General features: G+C 45.8%; 1 protein-coding gene and 1 long non-coding RNA gene across 3 annotated transcripts; one reads left to right on the top strand and one right to left on the bottom strand.

Annotated features, from left to right (window-relative positions):
• Positions 1 to 2,268: 2,268 nt before the first annotated feature.
• Positions 2,269 to 4,658, top strand: LOC136480794 (scarecrow-like protein 33). The gene is made up of 5 exons (XM_066478245.1): positions 2,269 to 2,442; positions 2,723 to 2,910; positions 3,009 to 3,351; positions 4,192 to 4,441; positions 4,576 to 4,658. The coding sequence occupies exons 1-5, from the start codon at positions 2,269 to 2,271 to the stop codon at positions 4,656 to 4,658; spliced, it is 1,038 nt and encodes a 345-aa protein (XP_066334342.1).
• Positions 4,659 to 15,988: 11,330 nt separating this feature from the next.
• Positions 15,989 to 18,218, bottom strand: LOC136484208 (uncharacterized). Of its 2 annotated transcripts, none has more exons than XR_010765827.1 (3): positions 17,566 to 18,218; positions 17,343 to 17,476; positions 15,989 to 16,065 (listed from the first exon to the last, which is right to left on the bottom strand). It is a non-coding gene; the product is annotated as an uncharacterized lncRNA (long non-coding RNA). The 2 variants fall into 2 exon arrangements; XR_010765828.1 differs by lacking the exon at positions 15,989 to 16,065 and adding an exon at positions 16,889 to 17,211.
• Between the last annotated feature and the right edge of the window lie 2,598 nt (positions 18,219 to 20,816).

Below are 20,816 nucleotides of genomic sequence, written 5' to 3' on the forward strand. Positions count from 1 at the left end.
AACAAGCTTCAAGACAGCGGTACTTGAAGTTTGATTAGACAATAAAGAATTTTGGGTTTTAAAGAGAATGTAGAGGACAATTGTGTCTATACAAAGTAAAGAGAAGGTAGAGGACAATTGTGTCAATACAAAGTTTAAGAATGGGAAGTTATCTTCCTTGTCCTGTATGTAGATGATATCTTACTTGCTAGTAGTGATGTCAGTCTACTACTAGAGACAAAGAAATTTGATATGAAAGATCTTGGAGAAGCCTCGTTCATTCTAGGGATCAAGATTCACCAAGATAGAAGAAAAAGGGTATAAGGACTGTCACAAAAGACATACATGAAAAAGATCTTAAAGAAATTTAGTATGCACAAATGTAGTCCCTCACCTGCTCCTATAGTCAAGGGCGATAGATATGAGGATTTTCAATGCCCCAGGAACCAATATGAGCTCAATCGATAAAGTGAAAGTGGTTCCATATGCTTTAGCTGTCGAAAGCTTGCAACATGCTCAAGTATGTACGCGCCCTGACTTGGCATTTGTTATCGGGTTTTACTTATAGATTCCAGAGCAATTCTGGAATAGAACACTAAAATTAGTAAAGAAAGTCTTGCATTATTTGCAAGGAACGAAAGGCCTCATGATGACATATAGAAGATCTGATTCATTCCACACAGTGGGATATTCAGATTCTGATTATGCGAGAGTGAATACATATCCAGACGTGGATTTTCTATCATCTCGCAAAGGGGAGCTATTTCATGGAAAAGCTCAAAGCAAACTGTCACTACATCGTCCACAATGTATGACGGTTTGTAGCATGTTATGAGGCAACGGGCAGGTGAACTGACTAAAGAAGTTCATACCCGATTTGAAGGTGGTTGACGACATCTATAGATCACTTAAGTTATACTGCGATTATAATCTGGCAGTATAGTGTGCTCACAATATAAGTCAAGTGGTGCTGCCAAACATATTGACATAGAGTATTATGTTGTGAAACATAAAGTCTGGGATCAAGTCATAAGTCTTGAGTATATAAGTACAGAAAGGATGCTCGTGGATCCACTTACAAAAGGTTTACCACCCAACATGTTCAGAGAACATGGTGTTCAAAGAACATGTAGCTAGCATGGGTTTAAGGGAAATTGATTAATGGATTCATTATATTCATTATATTTAGAACAGGGAGTTTACGTAATGCACCGTACTCCTACTTATTAGCGGTGGTTCAATAAAGCGTATAATAATCTGCCGTGCTAGAGATAAGCTATCTTTTATATGTCGAGAGACAGAGCGGGCACCTACCTAAACTAGTTTTTTTTTGTTACTGTACTGCAGGTTCGGGTTCGCTGCCTCTGAATTTTGAAATAGTAAGCTGGCCCACGCCCCACTCACCTCGATCGACGGACGTGGAGGGTCCAACAGTCCACTCCGGCTGGGCGCCGCCTCCGTCCCGCCCTCCGATGATAATAAGGCGACAAGGCAGGGTAGCTGCCTAGAAAATCTAGCCAGTTAAACTTTCGGCCTATTTGGCAGGACCGAAAAATAAATTAAAATACTGTTTCGCTGATTGTTGTGAGAAAAAATATTATTATGTCTAAAAATACTGTGCAGGTAAACATTGTTTTTGTGAGTATGCTGGCCAGCCTAGCCTCAACTGGCCAGCCAGCCGAACACTCGGTTTGCTTTTGTTGGTTGAATTGCTGACCAGGGCGCGTTTAGTTCCGATCAAAGTTGGCGCCGCCTGAAATGTAGGTGCACTGTATCGCACTGTAGCACTTTGTTTGTATTTGATAATAATTGTCTAAACATTGACTAATTCGGCTCAAAACGTTCGTCTCGCAAAGTACAATTAAACTGTGCAATTAGTTTTTTATTTCGTTTACATTTAGTACTTCATGCATATACCGCAAGTTTGATGTGACGGGGAATCTTCTTTTTGCATAGTGCCAAATTTAGGAAATTGGGGGAACTAAACATGACCCAGCACGAGGATAGGATCATCAGCTGTGACGTGTGCAAGCAGGGTCCAGCAGGCCCATGCGCCGCCTCCGAGTCTCCGACCCAGCACTTCCTTGGAAACTCCGGCGAGCCCACCTAACACAGCCACAGCCCCCACCCCCACCCCCACCGGCCACTGCCGATTATGAAATGTATAAAGTCATTGAAAGTGGGGACTGGACTTGCATTGGGAGCTGACCATTCTCAGCCTCACTCACATACAGCTCCACCGTACGTGGTGTGGTACTCCCTCCGCCGTATACCTCTTCCTCATCAACCATGGCCGCCGGGCCACTGCCACCGGAGGAGCTGGACCTGGACTTTCTCCTCCTTCCCGACCCATCCTCCCCCTCCGTCTTCATCGACCTCCCGCCCACGCCTCCACCGCCCAACTACTTAGACGACGACGACATGGTGCTCCCCTACATCTCCTACATGCTCATGGAGGAGGACGTACGCCCACGCCCATAGCTTCTTCTACCAATACCCCGACCACCCCGCGCTGCTCAATGCCCAGCAGCCCTTCGCTGACATCCTAGCCGACGCTGCTGGGTCTCCCGCCTCTCGTCCTATGCCGCCTCTGGTCTCCCATCCCCTCCCTCCCCCCCCCTCCCCCTGTCTATATATATCTGTCGACAGGCATGCAGTGGGTCTCGGGCTGGCCCGACTGGTTGGAATGTGATTTCAGGCCAACATATCTGTTTCACCAATATTTATTATGTCGACCTGTCAGTGCGAAATAGTTAAGTTATTTGCCGCGATCGGCGACAATCCTAAGGGTTATCTGGAGTTGGCTCTGGCCCCACAGCGCGACTCCTTTTTCCAAGAATCCAGGAGGCTACGTATCGGATCTACATCGAGTTCTTCATCAAGAGAGAGCACTAGCACACAGATTGGTGAAGATAAGTTCATCTACATCAAGTACACGAACACAGATGGCATCTACCGACCCTGAGTTAGTGATCATGCTTAGGCTAAAATTAAGATCCTGTTTAATCTAAGTTTTATTTCAACACTAGGCCATTAGTCGTGGCGTGCTCTTTGGGCCTGCCTGGCAACGAGGACGTGCTCAACCTCGCGTTGCTCAAGGGCATGGAAGAGGGCAGCAGGTTCTTGCCCACCAACAACGGCCTCCTCAACAGCATGACCCAAGTGAATACGGGTGGCAAGCTTAAGAACATGCGTAGTACTCTGCAGCAGGACGAAGATGAGCCGGACGAGGCCGAGACGAGCAGGAACAGCAAGCTCATGGTGCCTGCGCCGGAAGAAACCGGCGAGATGGTTGACCAAATAGCTCTCAACATGTTCAGCTGGTGCCTCGGTGAAATACAGAGCTTGCGCTGGACTATCGACGGCGAGCAGGTCGAGCATTGAACACCACCTCATTGCAATATTTCTCGATCTGCCAACTGATATAGAGGAGGACATGGTAGATTGGCAATGGCTAGCAGGGCACCTAATGTGGCTGTGGCACTGCACTTCAGTATCTTCGGCCAGGTTCAGTCAGATCAGATGAGATGGATGCATGCAGTTGGCAGCAGCGGCCCATACGCAGATACGTCGTCCTGTCTCAAATCCAAGGCCTTTCGAAACGTGAGAATATATACAATTCCCTTTTCCGAAATCTTCAAACTTGCATTAATTGGATTGTCTATTCATCTTTTATGAAACTTGTCGGGTTATACAACTTACATACAACTAGGATTTAGTTTGTCGTCTGCGTAACGTTTCGTGTGATGTTTTTCCTCTTGTTTTTTCTTCTTCTCCGCCGGGATGAGATATGGAACAACAGTACAAACACGTTGCTTCAATGCAATTTTCTTGTTGCAAATGGGATATATATTTTGTTTTCGGGGTCGTCGTCATGCCTCACCTTTGTTTCTGCAGAGTAGAGACGAAGAAGCGACTGTTAAGCGATAGGCGCAAATGTTCCTTCTGTTTATAATCTTTTTTATTGAACGGCCGGAAGCCATTCCATAGGAGTTTCACATCAATTGTAGAGGGTACAATCTTTTGTCCCAAAGGACTGGATAGGAAGCTCGTTCTTCTTAAAAAAGCTCTGATCATTTTAAACTATTTTCATTGTCACTTCCTTCATTCCAAAGGACACCTAAAATGGTCACCGTACTATTGGGATGAGATGCTGATTCTGTATGTACTAGTATAAACTTCTTTGACCAAAATCTTATACAAATGATATAGGTGCGACAGCTAAAGACGAAGAAGAAGAAGAACGGCAAGTACTGGGCATATGAGGCTGGGACAGACTTGCACACCTTGCTCATCCACTGTGCGCAGGCGGTGGGCATGAACGACCGCTGGAGCGCGACGCAGCTGGTAGGAAAAATCAGGAAGCACTCCTCGCCAAGGGGAGACGCCAACCAGAGGCTGGCGCACTGTTTCGCCCAGGGACTGGAGGCGCGGCTTGCCGGCACGGCAGCCAATTGTACAGGTCACTCGTGTCAAGGCGCACCTCCGTCGTGGAGTACCTCAAGGCCTACCAATTGTTCGTAGAAGCGTGTTGTTTCTACGACCCCACGGGATAATGAACTACGCTTGCTGGTTGAACGTGACCTCTACGGACAGTGTCCTTCAATGTTGTCGCCTGTGAGGGATTGGATAGGGTGGCGCGGCCGGAGACATATAAGCAATGGCACGTGCGGGACTAAGGCAACTGCCTTTGGATCCATGTAGGATTAAGGATGTGAGGGAGAGGGTCAAGAGACTATACCACAAGGATTTTGTAATTGACATCGATGAACAGTGGCTCCTTGAAGGGTGGAAGGGGCGTATACTCTACGCCATGTCAACATGGGTTGCAGATGAGTCTACCTAATAATAAGAAATTAGTTTATCCGCTTTTTACATGATAGTGATATATATATATATATATATATATATATATATATATATATATATATATATATATATATATATATATATATATATATATGCCTTGAAATGAGTGGAAATACTAATAAATTAGTTTAACTTTGTTCTTGGTATTTCTTTTGCTATATGGCTCTATGTTTTGTGTAGATACAAAAAACAATTTTATAGACTAGTGGGTTTACTTTTCATGTCTAACTGTATTGTGATTTGATTTTTGAAGTTCACTTTACGTGTGCCATAATAGTATTTCACCCGGTTTCGTCCCCTTGCATTGTCTAATCTGAAAGAAAATGGAGATGGTGCAGTAAACAAACAAATTAGAACGACCATGACATTCGTCAAAAGCTAGCACTCAGCAGAATTGAAATCGCTGTGGAGGGGGTACGGCGTTTCCATTTTTTCAAATATGCTAGTGACAGCATAAATCGTTTCAGGTGTGAAGTGTTTGAAACCACATTTCGTCTCGGCTTCCTATAGTCCACTGTCCACTGTACGCAGTCTACAGACAGGACGACGCAGTTCGGTAGCCGGTCACATCTGTCGTCTGCCTTTCCCGAACCTTCTCCTTGCTATCTGCTGCTCCCTTCGTCCCTAAATAACTATAGCCATTAGGGTGCGTGTTACAAGTTTAACTCGATTTATAGAAAATACGTGCAATATTTGTATCTCCAAATAAATTAATTAAAAAATTAGATTCAAAGATCTTTTGAATGATACTAATTATGTACCATAACTATTAATATTTTTTAATATATATTTAGTCAAAGTGGTTTCTCGAAAAACGAAAACGACAGATATTTAGGGACAGAATGAGTAGTATTGTTTATAATAATCTCCATTGTCCGTCACAGCTTTTGACACCCAGGCCTGAGTGTTGTCCCTCCATCGACCATGACTCATTACATTTCCATCTTGTTCTTCGTCTTCACCACGGAACACCACCTCCACCACCAGTGAAGTGGTCTATATGTAGTAAACAGCCAGCCCAAACAAAGCTTTAAATTTCTATTTATCCCTACCGCCGGCCGGCAATGGCAGCCGAGCCGGAGGACATCCCCGATGAGGAACCCTTCTCCCCTTCCATCTTTCTTAACCTGTCCCCGACTCCTCCACATCCCGATGACCATCAAGACCTGGCGGCAGCAGCCTCGTCCAACTGTACTACCAGTACCCCAACCACCAAGCTCTGTAGACCTCCACTGACTGAGATCCTGTCCGTCCCTGACCCGTGCGTCGCCAACACCATTAATGGTGGAGTAGGCACATGCTTCACCCTCTCGCCGTGCTTCCCCGACACTGCCTCCGTGTTGGACGGCGTGACCTGACCCTACGACCCGGTCGAGCTCTCCCGACCGAAACAGTGACCAGAAGGGGTTGGTGAATGTCAGCGACGGACCTAGGTTTTTATCTCTGGGTATGCGCAGCAAAAAAAAAATTATGTAATTCGGTGAAAATATCCTTTTTTTATTTTTTTTACATTGAAAATTTCTACCTATCTCTATGACTGGCGGACCCCAGGGTATGTGGTGGCTCACCGTGCATACCCTGTGGGTCCGTCCCTGGTGAATGTGAGCCTCAAATTTATTTCGAAAACTTGGGCCACTATCCCAAAATCAAACTCCAAAGGTAGACACACGAGAGAGGAGAGATCCACAAGCCAACTAGGTGGCTGGATGTCTATGGCGATGACCAAAAGACACAACGGGACCCTTGAGAAACGACCAAGCAAAGCCCTCGACGAAACACCTCAAAGTCGAGAAGACTGCACCGGTCCGGACTGTCTGAGGTCGAAGTGCGGACTGTCCGCGAAAGAGGGGCCGGACTGTCCGCCAGCCAAAACTTCGAAAACACACAGGCGAGAAACAGATTTGTTCAAATCTTTCACTACAGCGGCGGATTGTCCGCGGTAAGGGCCCGGACTGTCCGCAGACAAAATATCTGAAAACACACGATGAAAAACAGTTCTGGTCTGAACTGTTCACAACAGCGGCGGACTGTCCGCGCCTATGCTGAAGTGAAACAATACAGGGAGCCGAACTTGACTGTCCCTGACCCCGAAGGTCGGACTGTCCGCGTGTTGACCCCGGACTGTCCGCGGTCTGCGGGATAGAGCTCCCCAAAATCGCCAAGAACATAAATTCGCCCGATTTGTGACCAAATCAAAACTAACTACCACCAAAATTGAACCAAGGGATCGCAAGACAGTAGGTGAGCTACTCCTAAGAGATCATCGCTCAAAGTTTAGTCAATCAACGGGAAATTTGGATCACGCAAAGAACACTGCTTTTTTTACTCCGAAAATTGAATCGCCTCGATCTATGAGCTCATGAGGTTTCAATTTAAATTCCTTTGGTGGAAAGAATCATCTCACGTCCTAGCTCATTCCAAATCAATCGGTTTGATTCAAAACAACCCACAACTCAAGAATCGAACACGAATGTGAGAAGGGGTGAAGAGGATGAAGCAAGAATGCGAAGAACACAAGCGAGATTTTCACAAAAACATCATACCACGAATCCTGGAGGGCACGAGGAGGTTAGGGCCTCCATTTCCACAAAAATTCTTCGGTTCGATTACATGGATGAAGTAGCAAAACATCCGAGGACCTCTTGTGAGAGAGAACTAGAGAGAGGGGAGACCTAGAGAGGTGGAATGCAAATGGCAAGAGGTGAGGGTGATTGGGGCACCCTCATCCTTATTTAACAGGGCTATTACATAGTTCCAAAACTGCCCCCGGATAATTAGAGCGAACCACCTAACCCTAGGGCATGGTCCAACTCTGTCTTCTGTTGATCGGACGGCCACGCTTCCTGCACAGATTTGGTTTGCCTCGACACAACCTCTGTGATTCCATCACGTGCCGCCCCATTCCTCCTCGGAACCTCTGCCCAGGTTTTGAGGCCCAAACCGAAAACCGTCCACCGGTGGTTTTGCAGCCCAAACCACCAAACCCGCTCATGTGTAGCATACTCTAGACGCGTCCCCCGCTCCTCGACACATGTCACCGCCATCCTCGACCCCCCGGCCGCCAAATCTTCCAGAGCCTCCGCTCGACTTGCACGTTCGCCATCTTGACTTGGTCAACACGGTTACTCCCCCATGTACACTTGTGCTTATCGATGTCCCTAGGTGTCAGCCACCGTGGCTGGTCCTTCAGCGCTCTGGTCCCTCAGTCCAAGCCTCATGTCCACCCTTCACCACTCCCGGTCCATCGGCACGTCCCGTCTCTACTTGACCTTCACCTCGCCATCGACCACCACCTCTGAGCTCCACACCTACGCACCACAAGCCAATAGACATGTTGCACAATCCAACTCACGCCATGGTTAGTTCACAAACTCAACCAAAGACACGAATCACGTTGACAATCACTCATCACACAAGACCACATGGGCACATATCCACCATGTGTCCGCAATCTCCCCCTTGATGAGTGCATTGTCAACACCAACACACAAACCACAGAGATAAAGAAGCAGAAGAAGGGGAAGGAAGAAGGAACTTACCCAAATGACCAAAAGCTAATGAGAAGCCAAAACAAGTTCATTTGAGGTAAGCAAAACTTGCAAGAACTTGGTCCCCAAAGACATGGGCCACGGGTCCACGCAACCATGTAAACCACAGCTGGTCCTCAAGAAGAGGTAGAACGGGCTCAACACCACTAGCAAAGCTCAAAGCACCTAAAAATAGCTAGACCCTCCAGAAGAGACAAAGGCTCAACACATCTAGCAAAAGCAACTCAAATGCAACTCCCCCTGAACAAATGCAATCTCTCAAGTGTATACACTCTCAACAAAATACTCTCCCTTTGAGTGGTTTGTGTGAAACATTCTCCCCCTTGTTGATACATGCACTTATCAAGCTAAAACCCAAAGACTGCAACTCCCCCCTCAAAGTACGCTGAAAATGCACAGGGATGCAGAAAATGTAGAAGCTTCAGGAGTATATCATTCAGAATGAAAAAATGCTCTAAGGGATACCATCATGTGAAAAAGACAATAAATCTAAAGGCTGGCAAATGTTCAAACTGATCATAGGATACAATAGTGAATTACAAAGTATTTTGAGCCAATTTTAGTCTTGAGAAAGCATTCACCACAGAATTAGCACTTAGCATTGATCTTTTTTGTAGGTAAATTACAAAGCCGGAGGAAGGCATTGGGTGCTTGATAGTGGGTGCACTCAACACATGATTGGTGATTCAAGAATGTTCAATTCAATCAAGTCAAATGACAACAATGAGTTTGATTCTATCACATTTGGAGACAATGGCAAAGGCAAGGTCAAAGGGCTTGGTAAGATTGCAATATCCAATGGCATGAGTATATCAAATGTGCTACTAGTTGAAAGCTTGAACTTCAATCTATTGTCCGTAGCTCAATTATGTGATCTTGGTTTCAAATGCACATTTGGAGTTGATGATGTAGATATCATAAGTGTAGATGGTTCTAATTTGATTTTTAAAGGATTTAGATATGAGAACCTTTACTTAGTTGATTTCAATGCTAGTGAAACTCAATTGTCAACTTGCTTGCTCACTAAATCTAGCATGGGTTGGTTATGGCATAGAAGACTTGGTCATGTTGGAATGAAACAATTGAATAGATTGGTTAAGCATGATCTAGTTAGAGGCTTGAAAGATGTAGTATTTGAGAAGGACAAACTTTGTAGCTCTTGTTAAGCCGGAAAACAAGTTGGAAATACACATCCTAGAAAAAGCATGATGAGCACTTGTAGAGTATTTGAGCTATTGCACATGGACTTGTTTGGACCAACCACATATACTAGCATTGGTGGAAATAAGTATGGATTTGTTATAGTTGATGATTTCACAAGATATACATGGGTATTCTTTCTTGGTGATAAAAGTGAAACATTTGATATATTCAAGACATTTATCAAGAGATGCCAAAATGAGTTTGATACAACTATCAAGAAAGTTAGAAGTGACAATGGTAGTGAATTCAAGAATACACACGATGAAAAACAGTTCTGGTCTGAATTGTTCACAACAGCAGCGGACTGTCCGCACCTGTGCTAAAGTGAAACAGTACATGCAGCCAAACTTGACTGTCCCCGACCCCGAAGGTCGGACTGTCCACGTGTTGACCCTGGACTGTCTGCGGTCTACGGGACAGAGCTCCCCAAAATCACCAAGAACACAAATTCACCCGATTTGTGACCAAATCAAAACCAACTACCACCAAAATTGAACCAAGGGATCACAAGGCAGTAGGTGAGCTACTCCTAAGAGATCATCGCTCAAAGTTTAGTCAATCAATGGGAAATTTGGATCACGCAAAGAACACTACTTTTTTTACTCCAGAAATTGAATCACCCCGATCTATGAGCTCATGAGGTTTCAGTTAAATTCCTTTGGCGGAAAGGATCATCTCACATCCTAGCTCATTCCAAATCAATCGGTTTGACTCAAAACAACCCACAACTCAAGAATCGAACACGAACGTGCGAAAGGTGACTCTAATACATTGCTCGTGACATTGAGTGTCCTCATCTTGTGTTGGTTGTGCGGCACCCTTTGTGGGTTAGGAGGGGATGCCTATTAACCTATGAACCTCTAGGTGAGTGATTGTCACAACAAGGACATAGCTTGCCGGCAAGCAAGTGAACCTTGGATAAAAATCTTGTGTCATCATTATTCCAAGGATTTCATTGTATTCATTGATTGATCACTTGCCACGGCTGTATAACTCTCTCTATCACTCTGTTGTATTTACATTGATATATGTCTTGTGTAGTGATAGTTTACCTTACTAGTTGTTATTAGCTATACTGCTAGTTCTATAATTCAAATTGTTAGACTTAGCTTTTGAGTGCCTATAGAAGAATAGCTCACTAGACTTGTGGATAAGTGGCTTGCATCTTTCTTGTAGTGCTAGCAAAAAATATACATTACGCCATTTAGTTATCTAACCACCTAGTCTTAGTGTTGTTGTAGAAATTTTTTATTAGGCTATTCACCCCCTCTAGCCATTTAGGACCTTTCACCTTCGTTGTACCCAGAGGAGTAGTCAGACAAAGCATTAAAGCACAGCTACAGGGGTCGAGACCCCTACGTGGATGCTAGCACACCCCCCGAGGCGCCGATGAATGGAGGAGCATATGGGTTGAGGGGGAACCCATCCTAGGAGGAGAGAGGTCCTGCCTGGCCATACCATCACCGGCCATGGGAGAGGGTTTGCAACCAGAATCAACCATGCCAACAGACGTGGCCGGCAGCAAACCATGACTGGACATCAGGACCGGGGCGTTCGCTGACGGGTTTGAGGTGGACGCCAGGGACAGGGTGGCTGCCAAGGCCAGGGTGGCCAGTCAGTGTTTGATGACCGACAATAGGTCATGGGATTCCTCAGGACGATGATTGGTGGGCTTCGGCGTATGCAAAACTCGGCGGTAAATGCGAAGACAATGATTTATACTAGTTCAGGCCGCTTATAGCGTAATACCCTAGTCCAGTTAGGTGTGGTGCCTTTGCGTTGGGTGGTTGTGTATGATTGATTGTACATCTACTGATGCATCTCCGTCAATCTAGGTAGCCCTACCCTCCTTTATATTGTCTAGGAGGCAAGTCTTCTAGTCCTAGTAAGATTACAAGATAGCAGTCCTAGCTTACATTAGGGGAATCCTAGTTGGACTAGATCTTCTCCCTTCCTTGCGGGGTACCTAGGGACTATGTCCCACAAGCCCCCGAGCTCTTTATGGTTGAACTTTGAAGTCGTCTTGAATCTCCTAGACTTGGCCGAGTAGAATCAAGTATCATCCGAGTACCTTATGAGAGAAGCCATGAAATACTCTTGAAGTCTTCTAATAGTGTGCGCTTTTAGAAAAGCACACCCATTGGGTGTAGCCCCCAAGCCTCTTGCTGTTTAGCATAAAGAGTTGGATGGTCTTGTCTGCAATTGCTCCAATTCCTTTCGAAGAAATGTTATTGCATCCTCTGAGGATATATGTCACGCAGCCCCCGAGCCTAAAGCCGACTACCCGGAGTCGACTATAGGATCCTGTAGACGTCCTCAAGGGTGCATTTGAGTAACCTCCCCAAGACAATGATCAATGACTGCTAGTCGTCGAGTGATTGAATGCTTGTAAATTTAGTCTTCCATCCTTGAATCTGAGCCCCTGAGCGTAGTCGGAGTGAAGCCGACTAAGCCGAGGCAATAGCCGAGCCCCTGAGCTTGGTGCCGACTAGGCCATGGAGGTGAAGAAGCTTGATCGAAGCAGTGGAAGTAGCCAACGCGAGGACAAAATTGCCCAGCGGTGGCATAAACGATGTCCGAGTAAGGCAACCCGGATAGTCCGTCAATCGGCCACGATGCGATCCAAAACACAAGTAGGGCACTCAAGAACCCAAGGCTTCGGGTGGGTAGTCTCCTCATAGGAGACCCCATATCGCCCCCACCTCGAAATTTCCAAATCACCGCAACAAGGTTCGAAGGAAGGCCAATGGACTAGAACGTGCCTTGCCCTGCGGAGCCATAGCCGAGTAAGGCCGCACGAAGAGCGTGCCTCACCCAACGAAGTAGTGGCCAAGTAAGGCAGCCCTCGGGGACGTACCTCACCCAGCGAAGTAGTCCTCCCCTTTAAGGTAGGCATACAAAAATATGTAGTAATTGATATATAGAATATCAAGTCGGGAGCGGGTCCCAGCATTATGAAATGTGAGTGAAATAATAGGTCAGGATCATGTCCCAGCATTATGAAATGCATGTAAAAAAAATTCACGTCTTGCTCTTGCTAAGCCATGTAATTTCCCCAGTAGGTAGCCTGTTACGTTTACGCACCTGTCCAACCGGGGTGTTTTTGCTGAGAGCGGGCTCGGGCATGCTTCGGGTAGCGACACATGAGGGCCAGGTTTCATGGATTAAGGCATGTGCTACCCGAGTACTTTAGCAACCGTTAAGAGAAGATTAGAGTAGTCGGCGCTGCGTGAAAAAATATAATATGCGCGCGGAGCGCACATTATACACCCGTTAGGTGTAGTCCCGACTACATGCTCGGAGCTGTACGAGTAGTCAGGAACGCAACTTTCGTATGGCCATGGAGGCACATAGATAATATGGAGAGATATATGAAGATTAAAGAATATTTAGAAAAAATATTAAAACGTGACTTAACTTGATACATGGAAGAATCGGTGAGTCATAGTATCCGAGTAGATGCTTGCGGCAACTTGACGGCTTGCTCGCGGCTCGATGGCAACTCGACGGCTCGCTTGACAGCTCGCTTGTGGCTGGACGGCTCGTTTGCTTCGTGTTCAAGTCAGATCCGAAATGCACGAACGAACAGCCTAGGAAATTATTTTGTTGTTGATCGATGGACAGAACCGAGCGAGCCCCCGTGCCGCACATACATGGCCAACCGGGTCGCCCGGCACGGCACTGGCAAGAGCACAACCAGGCACGGCACTATACGGCACGACTCTTAGCCGTGCTGTGCCTGATAGTGCCGCCATGCCTAACCCTCGACCCAGTCACGGCCCTACGGGGACTCAGTCATGCCATGCCATGCCGATGGGCACGCCGGTCCACCGTGCCACCCCATGCCACTCGAAGCCGGGGTCACGGACGCCGTCGTCACCGCGCGGGAGGCTTGGGCCACGGCGCCACCACCGCTGTCGTGCAAGGCCGCGCCGCCTCTGTCGTGCGCACGCACCCGCGCCACACTGCCGCCTCCACTATGCGCGCATGCACGGGACGGCGCCGCGTCGCCGCCTCCGACGTGCGTGCTGGCATAGGGCCGCGCCGCCGCCTCTTCCCTGTGCGAGAGGTGGAGATAGGGAAGAGAGGAGAAAGAGACTAAGAGAGGATAGGGTTTGGATTTTATATATGTGTCGGTGTTTTGGACCGGGGGATCCTCAACCAACTAGTGAATTTGAACTGCGTGCCCCTAGTCCCGGATGGTGATGTAAAGAGACACAATGTTTATATTGGTTCAGGCAATCGATGCCCTACGTCCAGTCTGAGAGATCGATCTTGTATTCCTTGCACCGAAGTGCTTGTAGTAGGGGGTTACAAGCTGGGTGAGAGAGGGAGCTGATCCCAGGTCTCGGCGAGGTGTCGTGTGGGCTGCTTGAGACGTTGCTCTCAGGCGGCTTGGATGTGTGCGTGTGTGTGTTACCAGGTGTTCTCCTCCCTCCGTCCCCCTTTAAGTGGTCCAAGTCCTCTCCTTTTATAGTTGAAGGGAGGACAAGGACAGTACATGTGCTGACTATATGGCGTCGTGCCAACAGGGGCGGTGTGTCCGAGCCCTGTGGCCTGTTCCTGTGGCGGCGTGGTCGTCAGAGTGGTCCGTCCTTGGAGCACTGGGGCGACGTGCTGGTCACGTCCGACCCTGTGCATCATGGGAGCTCCTGGGCTGGCTCGGAGCAAGCGCGGCGGCAAGGACGCGGATCGCTGTGGATTGGCGGCGCATGAGGCCGAGGCTCGGTCAGTGCCGAGGCTGCGCCGCGGTGGGGGGTCTCGGTAGACACGAATCCCGAGGTAGCCGAGACCCTGGTGCATAGTGCCGAGGACCAGAGAGAGCGGTTGATCCGGGGTGCTAGCTTGGAGGCGGTGATGAACCGAGCCAGGCCGTCCATGTCGCGTTGTTTTCGAGGCGGGGATCGCGGGGCACAGTGCAGTGTGGGCGCTGATCGTGGGCACAGCGTCAGGATACAGTGACCGGTAATCCCCGCTGTGCCCTGTCTCAGCCGGTATGGGGCTGATGCGACCTCATGTCCCGTCGGTCATTCTGTGGTGTCGAGCCATCGTTCGGTTGAGATTGCGGGAGTGGTTGAAGTATTAATGGGACATGACGTGCTGTCGGGAAGACCGGCCGAGGCGGGGGCGACGGACTACGGATAAGCTGACCTCGCGCAATACGGAGAATGAGGCCTCGCGCGAGACGGAGAGTGAGGCCTCGCGCGAGACGGAGATCGGACTCCTTGCCAAGGCCTTCCGTGAGAGGCCTCGCACGAGGCGGAGATTGTACTCCCTGCCGAGGCCTTCCGTGAAGAGCCTCGCGCGAGGCGGAGATTGCGTCAGGACGCCGAGACCTTCTGCGCGAGGCTCGAGGCGAGGCGGAGAGCCTGGTGGGCTCGGACGTGGCCGGTGAGGGGCCCACGGCTTACCTTCTAGCTTTGTTTTTTGATGGGACTTAAGTGACCTCTTTGATGTTTGCTCGGGGTACCCCATTCTACGGTACCCGACAATATGGCTGGGAACATTGAACGGCTCTGGTTTAGCTGAGAACATCCAACAGCTAGGATATATCAGGCCAGCATAGTGTCGGCCCATTAACCATGTTGTGCCCGTGCCGGCACTATGGGCTGAATGTGCGGCCCAGGCAAGGCACGACACTACCACTGGGCTATGCTAGGCACGGGCACGATGGACCTCGGGCCGGGCCGGGCCGTGCTCAGGTCGTGCTTTTTAGTGCCATGCCCGTGCCAGCCCAGCGGGCCTGGCCCATTTGGCCAAGTATAGTGCCGCATCTAGTGTTTGGTTCTGGTATACGAGGGCACGACGACTCGGATACCGACTGCGGTGTAGCCTCCGGCTCGTAACGGATCTTGGGCTCCATATGTGCCTCATGCATAGACCATAGATACGTGCGTGCCTTTGTGTCTTGTATATCATTGATCTGACTGTCTTGCATGTACGATCCTTGCTTGTCTGCTTGTTGGGTGGGAAATCGTCGACTTCTAGTGCTGACGCACGTGGTGGCCAGCATCGCCTGCGACGTAGCCGCCATTGTTTATTACTAGTAGAAGGCGCGCGCCTTCGCACGCGTAGGGGACACCAGGAAACATTTCAAAGACGGAGGAAATATGCTGGATGTATGAAAAAGACACAAGAATACCAGTTTGAGCATGGTACTTGGTAGTTCACATCCGAACATATGTATGTAATTCTTTGAAGAATGAACGGAGAGTGGTTAAGTAAACAGCTGGTACATAGTCAGTGCCATTACACAGCCATAGTAGGCTACTTGCACCTGAAGCTACGATATGATATACAAAGATCAGTTCGAGCGTCATTTTTTTAAGTAGCCTGGGACTGTTCCTATATACATAGGGTTGATATGGTAAGGGAACGACGGGTGCCTTTGCCGTTGGAAATATAACCATTCGCATGTCTTAAAAACACTGGAGCAGGCATCTTGCTGGTTGTCGTCAGTCACCTGCTATAGGAAGGAACATAACGAATTAGTAAACGTTAGGGAAGAAATAGGTTAATTATATCTTCTCCCTTTTTTTGGAGGGGGGTGGGGGGGGGGGGGGCAAAGTACAGTAGCAGGCTGGGTAGGAAGAGAGCAGCATTTTGTCATTAAGGTGTCATGATGGGTCTTTTTTTTTGTTTTTACACATGATAGTTTTTAACACTTAGGCTGACATAATTTTTGGTACGGATGTATGCTTTCTATTATAAATGTAGAAGTGTGAATTTTTAAAAGTCTAAGAAGTACTAATATATGCTAGAAGAAAAGGGAACCTAAACCAAAAACTGCAAGCAGCGAATGACAAAAATATTTAGCCAAAAGACGAACTGGCACATATGATGAATGGCACTAACTCAGACATCGAAAACCGACAAAGAGGAAGGCATCCTAAAAAATAGGATTAGTTAATTTTTACCTGGAATGGGAATAGCTCCACAAACACATAGAATTCATAAGCATGTTAGCTGGTGACAGGCCGCGGCCTCAAGGATAAAGCACGGGGGTCAAAAAGCAAGGCACATAAAATACAGAAGAAGAACACTATGATTCGGAAAGGAAGCAACACAAATGATGTCACTTTCCTTTCCCCAATATATGCAAACAACTGGCACATGGTAGCAACCTGGAGAGTAACTACCTTGCAATATTAAAAGCTAACTGTAGATGATTAACTTTGGAAAACTGAAGAGACATGCTGCAAGAGAGATTTTTTCATGCTTTCAATTTACACTATCTAACGCACCACCGAACATAAGTATCGTAACCTAGCCTGTATATGTTGGCTAAATATAAAATATCGTATGATTAAATGGCCTGTATATGTGGCGTCAGTAATTACCATAAGCATGGAGAAATAGATGAATAGCATAATGCCAGAAAAAATAGTAGGTATATTATACAATTGAAATGACACTGCACCTCTGATCTTAATGAATCAATGTTCATAAGAAATTGTAACTAACAAAATACTTCTACTTGATAAATCTGTGGAATGAGATATTTACCAGCTAGCCAGTACCAACTTCTCTGCCAAGAAGGGAACCAACAGGACGAAAACATTGCACTATAGTTTGAAAATTTATCCTTTCAAAATTACAGCAGGCATGTGTGCTGTATAGATTAAAAAAAATCATTTAGCGTAAATAGTTTCGTCATAGCAGTAAAGCACGTAGATTTTTTCATTAGAAGTGTAGGACAAGGGAGCAGATCATTAATTCCAAAACATTAGATCATTCAGTTACCTGAGCATGAGTATAGGAATCTCGAACGAGAGTTTTGAAATTCACTACTACTCTGCATTTTACATGCTGTTGTTGGTACCCACAGTAGAGGAAGAACTATTGAAAGAAAGAATAAACAGCCTGGTCCTGAAGAACTATCGAAAGAAAGAATAAACATCTAAGCTGACAATAGCACACACAAGAGTAAAAAATAAAGGATGAGAGAAAGCTTGAAGGCACTAACCAAATCTTAGAGAATTTAGGTGCAGAGAACCCACCCAAACCTCAAGTCCAGATGATTCAGACCTACATGGAGCATAGGAAAAAAATATTGGAAATCATATATAAATATCTTCGAAAAGAGATAAAAGAAACCCCACATACTACTAAAATAGAGAATTGCACTGACAAATAGAACTACGTACACAACAGACCTAGTTATTAGGTAGAAAGAGCATCTAAAAATAGCAAATCATAGTGTATAGGTATATAGCTTAATCGAAATGAACGATGCCAACCACACAATTTGTTATCCAGTATGATAATGAGTAAATGTATAAGAAATCTGTAGCAAGATGGTGTTATAGTTAAATACCATGACTGTTGTCTTATTAGAATACATAGCTGTTGGATTAGAAGCCACCCTTGTTGTTTGACCGGATGTGTTGAGCTCAAGCAGTAAGCATATATTTGCAGTAAACGGCCCAAACAACTTTACTGAACCAATCAAATTGTTATAAGATCTCAAATAACAGGCATCCCACAGACACAATCATAGGAGAAGCACAGCAATCAAGCGGCAATGAACAGAAACAATTGTTGGAAGCATTTACCATACTATTTGTGTCATCTCACAGGAAAATAACAATTACTTTGGCAAAAGAATGGAACAATGGTTTTCAGATAAGTCAATAAGCTACGATATACAGGCCATTTAATAAATTGTGTGGTTGGCAGATGGTATAGCCAACATATGTTTTTTTTTTGCATAATTTATGTTTTAGCATCATAAAATAAGGAAATGAATATATAACAACACAAATCCTAGTGTATGCAGATAAGGTTGTAAACGGGACTCCTCAAAAAATAAGGCTTGCATGCAGCAGATGATATAGCCAAAAAAAAGAGAGGCAAATCTGCAGCAAACACCCCCAAATTTCGTTCCCCTAAACATCGAATCATTTTGGATGTGCAAATACAATTGTGACTTACTGAATGCGTAGCTTGCACTGCTTGTAGAGGGAGATCATTTGCTGACAACAAACATGTAAAATGACAGCGACAGGAAAAGTATGTTGTCACAGTGAAGAAGATAAGAATCGTTTGTAAACGAAGACATGATTTTTAGAGGCCTTAGAAACATAGCAATCATCATTTGTTCATCAACTTGGAGCCTCAAGGCATGGTGTTAACTGATGGCCAAAAAAAGGCATGGTGTTAATTGGTTTACCCTCAGAAACTGCATGATATCAGTAACATAACACTCATGCCCAGTACCTCACAAGCGAGCGAACATCAGATCATATCATTGAGCAATGCACATGTAATTTTCATCACAGGCTCAAGAAGGAAACAATAGCAAGGCGAGAGGGACGGCTGCTTGTATTGGAAGCTGTTTTGCTGAGGTGGACCAATCAGATAAGACGAAGATGATGCGGTGCTGGCATGGACCAATTGCAGTTTTAGGGGCGACGTGTACCAACTCGCTACCCAGGGAGGCCTTCCCGAATAGAGGCCTCAGAAACATAGCAATCATCATCATTTGTTCATCAACTTGGAGCCTCAAGGCATGGTGATAACTGGTTTACCCTCAGAAATTGCATCATATAAGTAACACCCATGCCGAGTACCTCACAAGCGAATGAACATCAGATCATATCATTGAGCAATGCATATGGAATTTTCATCATAGGCTCAAGAAGGAAAAAAACAAATGGCAGACGCTAAGATCATCTGATCATAACCAAATCTTGGTTTACAATCAGAGGGTTGACCACGGTAAGGGAGGTAGGCAATGTGACCCCAAAATCGCCTCTACAATCAGAAAAGGATGTGATTTTACGGTCCTAATTTGGCCGCTAACCAGGAATTTGGAATTTGAATGGCACTTAAGCTAACATGGACTAAATTTAACAAAATTAGAACTGCATAGAACCACAGCAGAATTACCTCTTTGGATAACCGTTCTTCATTTCCTCTTGCTGGCCATAAGCAAGCACGACCTGAAAACCAAAGGCAACAATTACATTACACAAAAGGAAGCCGGAATTATAGCACATCATATTATTGTACATGGAACAAAAAGCTGAGTAACATTAGTTACATTATTTATAGATGGGTTGTCATTTTGAGCCTTCATAGGATAATATTAGCATAGTATAGGATTGTTTCAACTGGATACGGAGACTCATTTTGCCATGGGGGAAAGAACTTTCAGAGTTTGGCAAAGGTGTCCAGCCAGCAAGCGAAGCTTGTTATGGGAATGGGTTTCATCAGGCTGATCATGATCATGAAAGATGACACCTCGAGGAAGAGAACAGCACTGACTGTGCAGGCAGAATGAAAAGTATTAGTTTTGCTTAAAAGATTGAAGGATATACATTCGCAAATCGAAGAACAATGAGGAGACAGAAGCTAAATCAGTAAATATGGTTTGGTGCTTACTGCTAGGCATTTGAACGTTTCTGGCGTGGACATTTTTTTTTACATCATACTCCGAAAGGTAAAGAAGAAATAGAGCATGTTTAGAACTGTTTCTCGGTGTACAAACTACAGTGAAAGTAGGGAATTGTTACCTTGTAGTAAATAGCGAGCCGTTTAGTAGCATTTGTTGTACCAAAAGGGGCAATGTCGAGTTAGCAGAGAGCCTGGCTAATTGTTACATGAGGATATCAGGTACTATGGAGTGAACCTAAAATAGTAAGAGGTCAAATAAGAAGGTAGAATCATTTGCTGAAACTAAGCTACTGATGCAATGCAATGTAAATATACCAAAGAGCTGTTATTCATATTTATGAAGAGAATAATTTGTTCAAAGGAAAGAAGGGTGCCGGCAATAAGCGACAAGCTTGGCATCACTATGTTAAGCTTCTACACTTTCCAAATATTCCGTAGATTTGACACATAATAGGCACTCATTCAGTAATGTGCTGAGCATGTGTTTACAACAAATATTTACTTTGCCTATATAATTGTAGCGAATCTAGATTTAATTTGAAGAATGCATCAATCAATATAGCAGCAGACGACCGGCAGAAGGCTGTGTATACTGACTATTGCTTTTTTTTTGGGAAACATGGCAATAGTTCTATTAGAAATTAATTGAGTATTTGCATTGACAACAACAAAACTTAGAAAAGATATTCATCAGTTGAGATCTTGCTGGTTTTGAGGAGCACCTACATTTGGTATGGATCCTAAGCTCGCACCGCCTATGGCGTGAAGATGTTGCCAGAAAATGTCACAGCATTCAAGCATTTGTCAGTGCCGAGCACA

Source organism: Miscanthus floridulus, chromosome 9, assembly GCF_019320115.1.
Source record: "Miscanthus floridulus cultivar M001 chromosome 9, ASM1932011v1, whole genome shotgun sequence".
Lineage (NCBI taxonomy): Eukaryota > Viridiplantae > Streptophyta > Magnoliopsida > Poales > Poaceae > Miscanthus > Miscanthus floridulus.

What these genes read in the sequence shown, in the direction of transcription:
- LOC136480794 (XM_066478245.1), top strand. Translation starts at nt 2,269, where the DNA reads ATGGCCGCCGGGCCACTGCCACCGGAGGAGCTGGACCTGGACTTTCTC. An exon ending in ACATGCTCATGGAGGAGGAC is followed by an intron (nt 2,443 to 2,722) that starts GTACGCCCACGC and finishes TCGACCTGTCAG; the next exon opens with TGCGAAATAGTTAAGTTATT. An exon ending in CACGGCAGCCAATTGTACAG is followed by an intron (nt 4,442 to 4,575) that starts GTCACTCGTGTC and finishes CTCTACGGACAG; the next exon opens with TGTCCTTCAATGTTGTCGCC.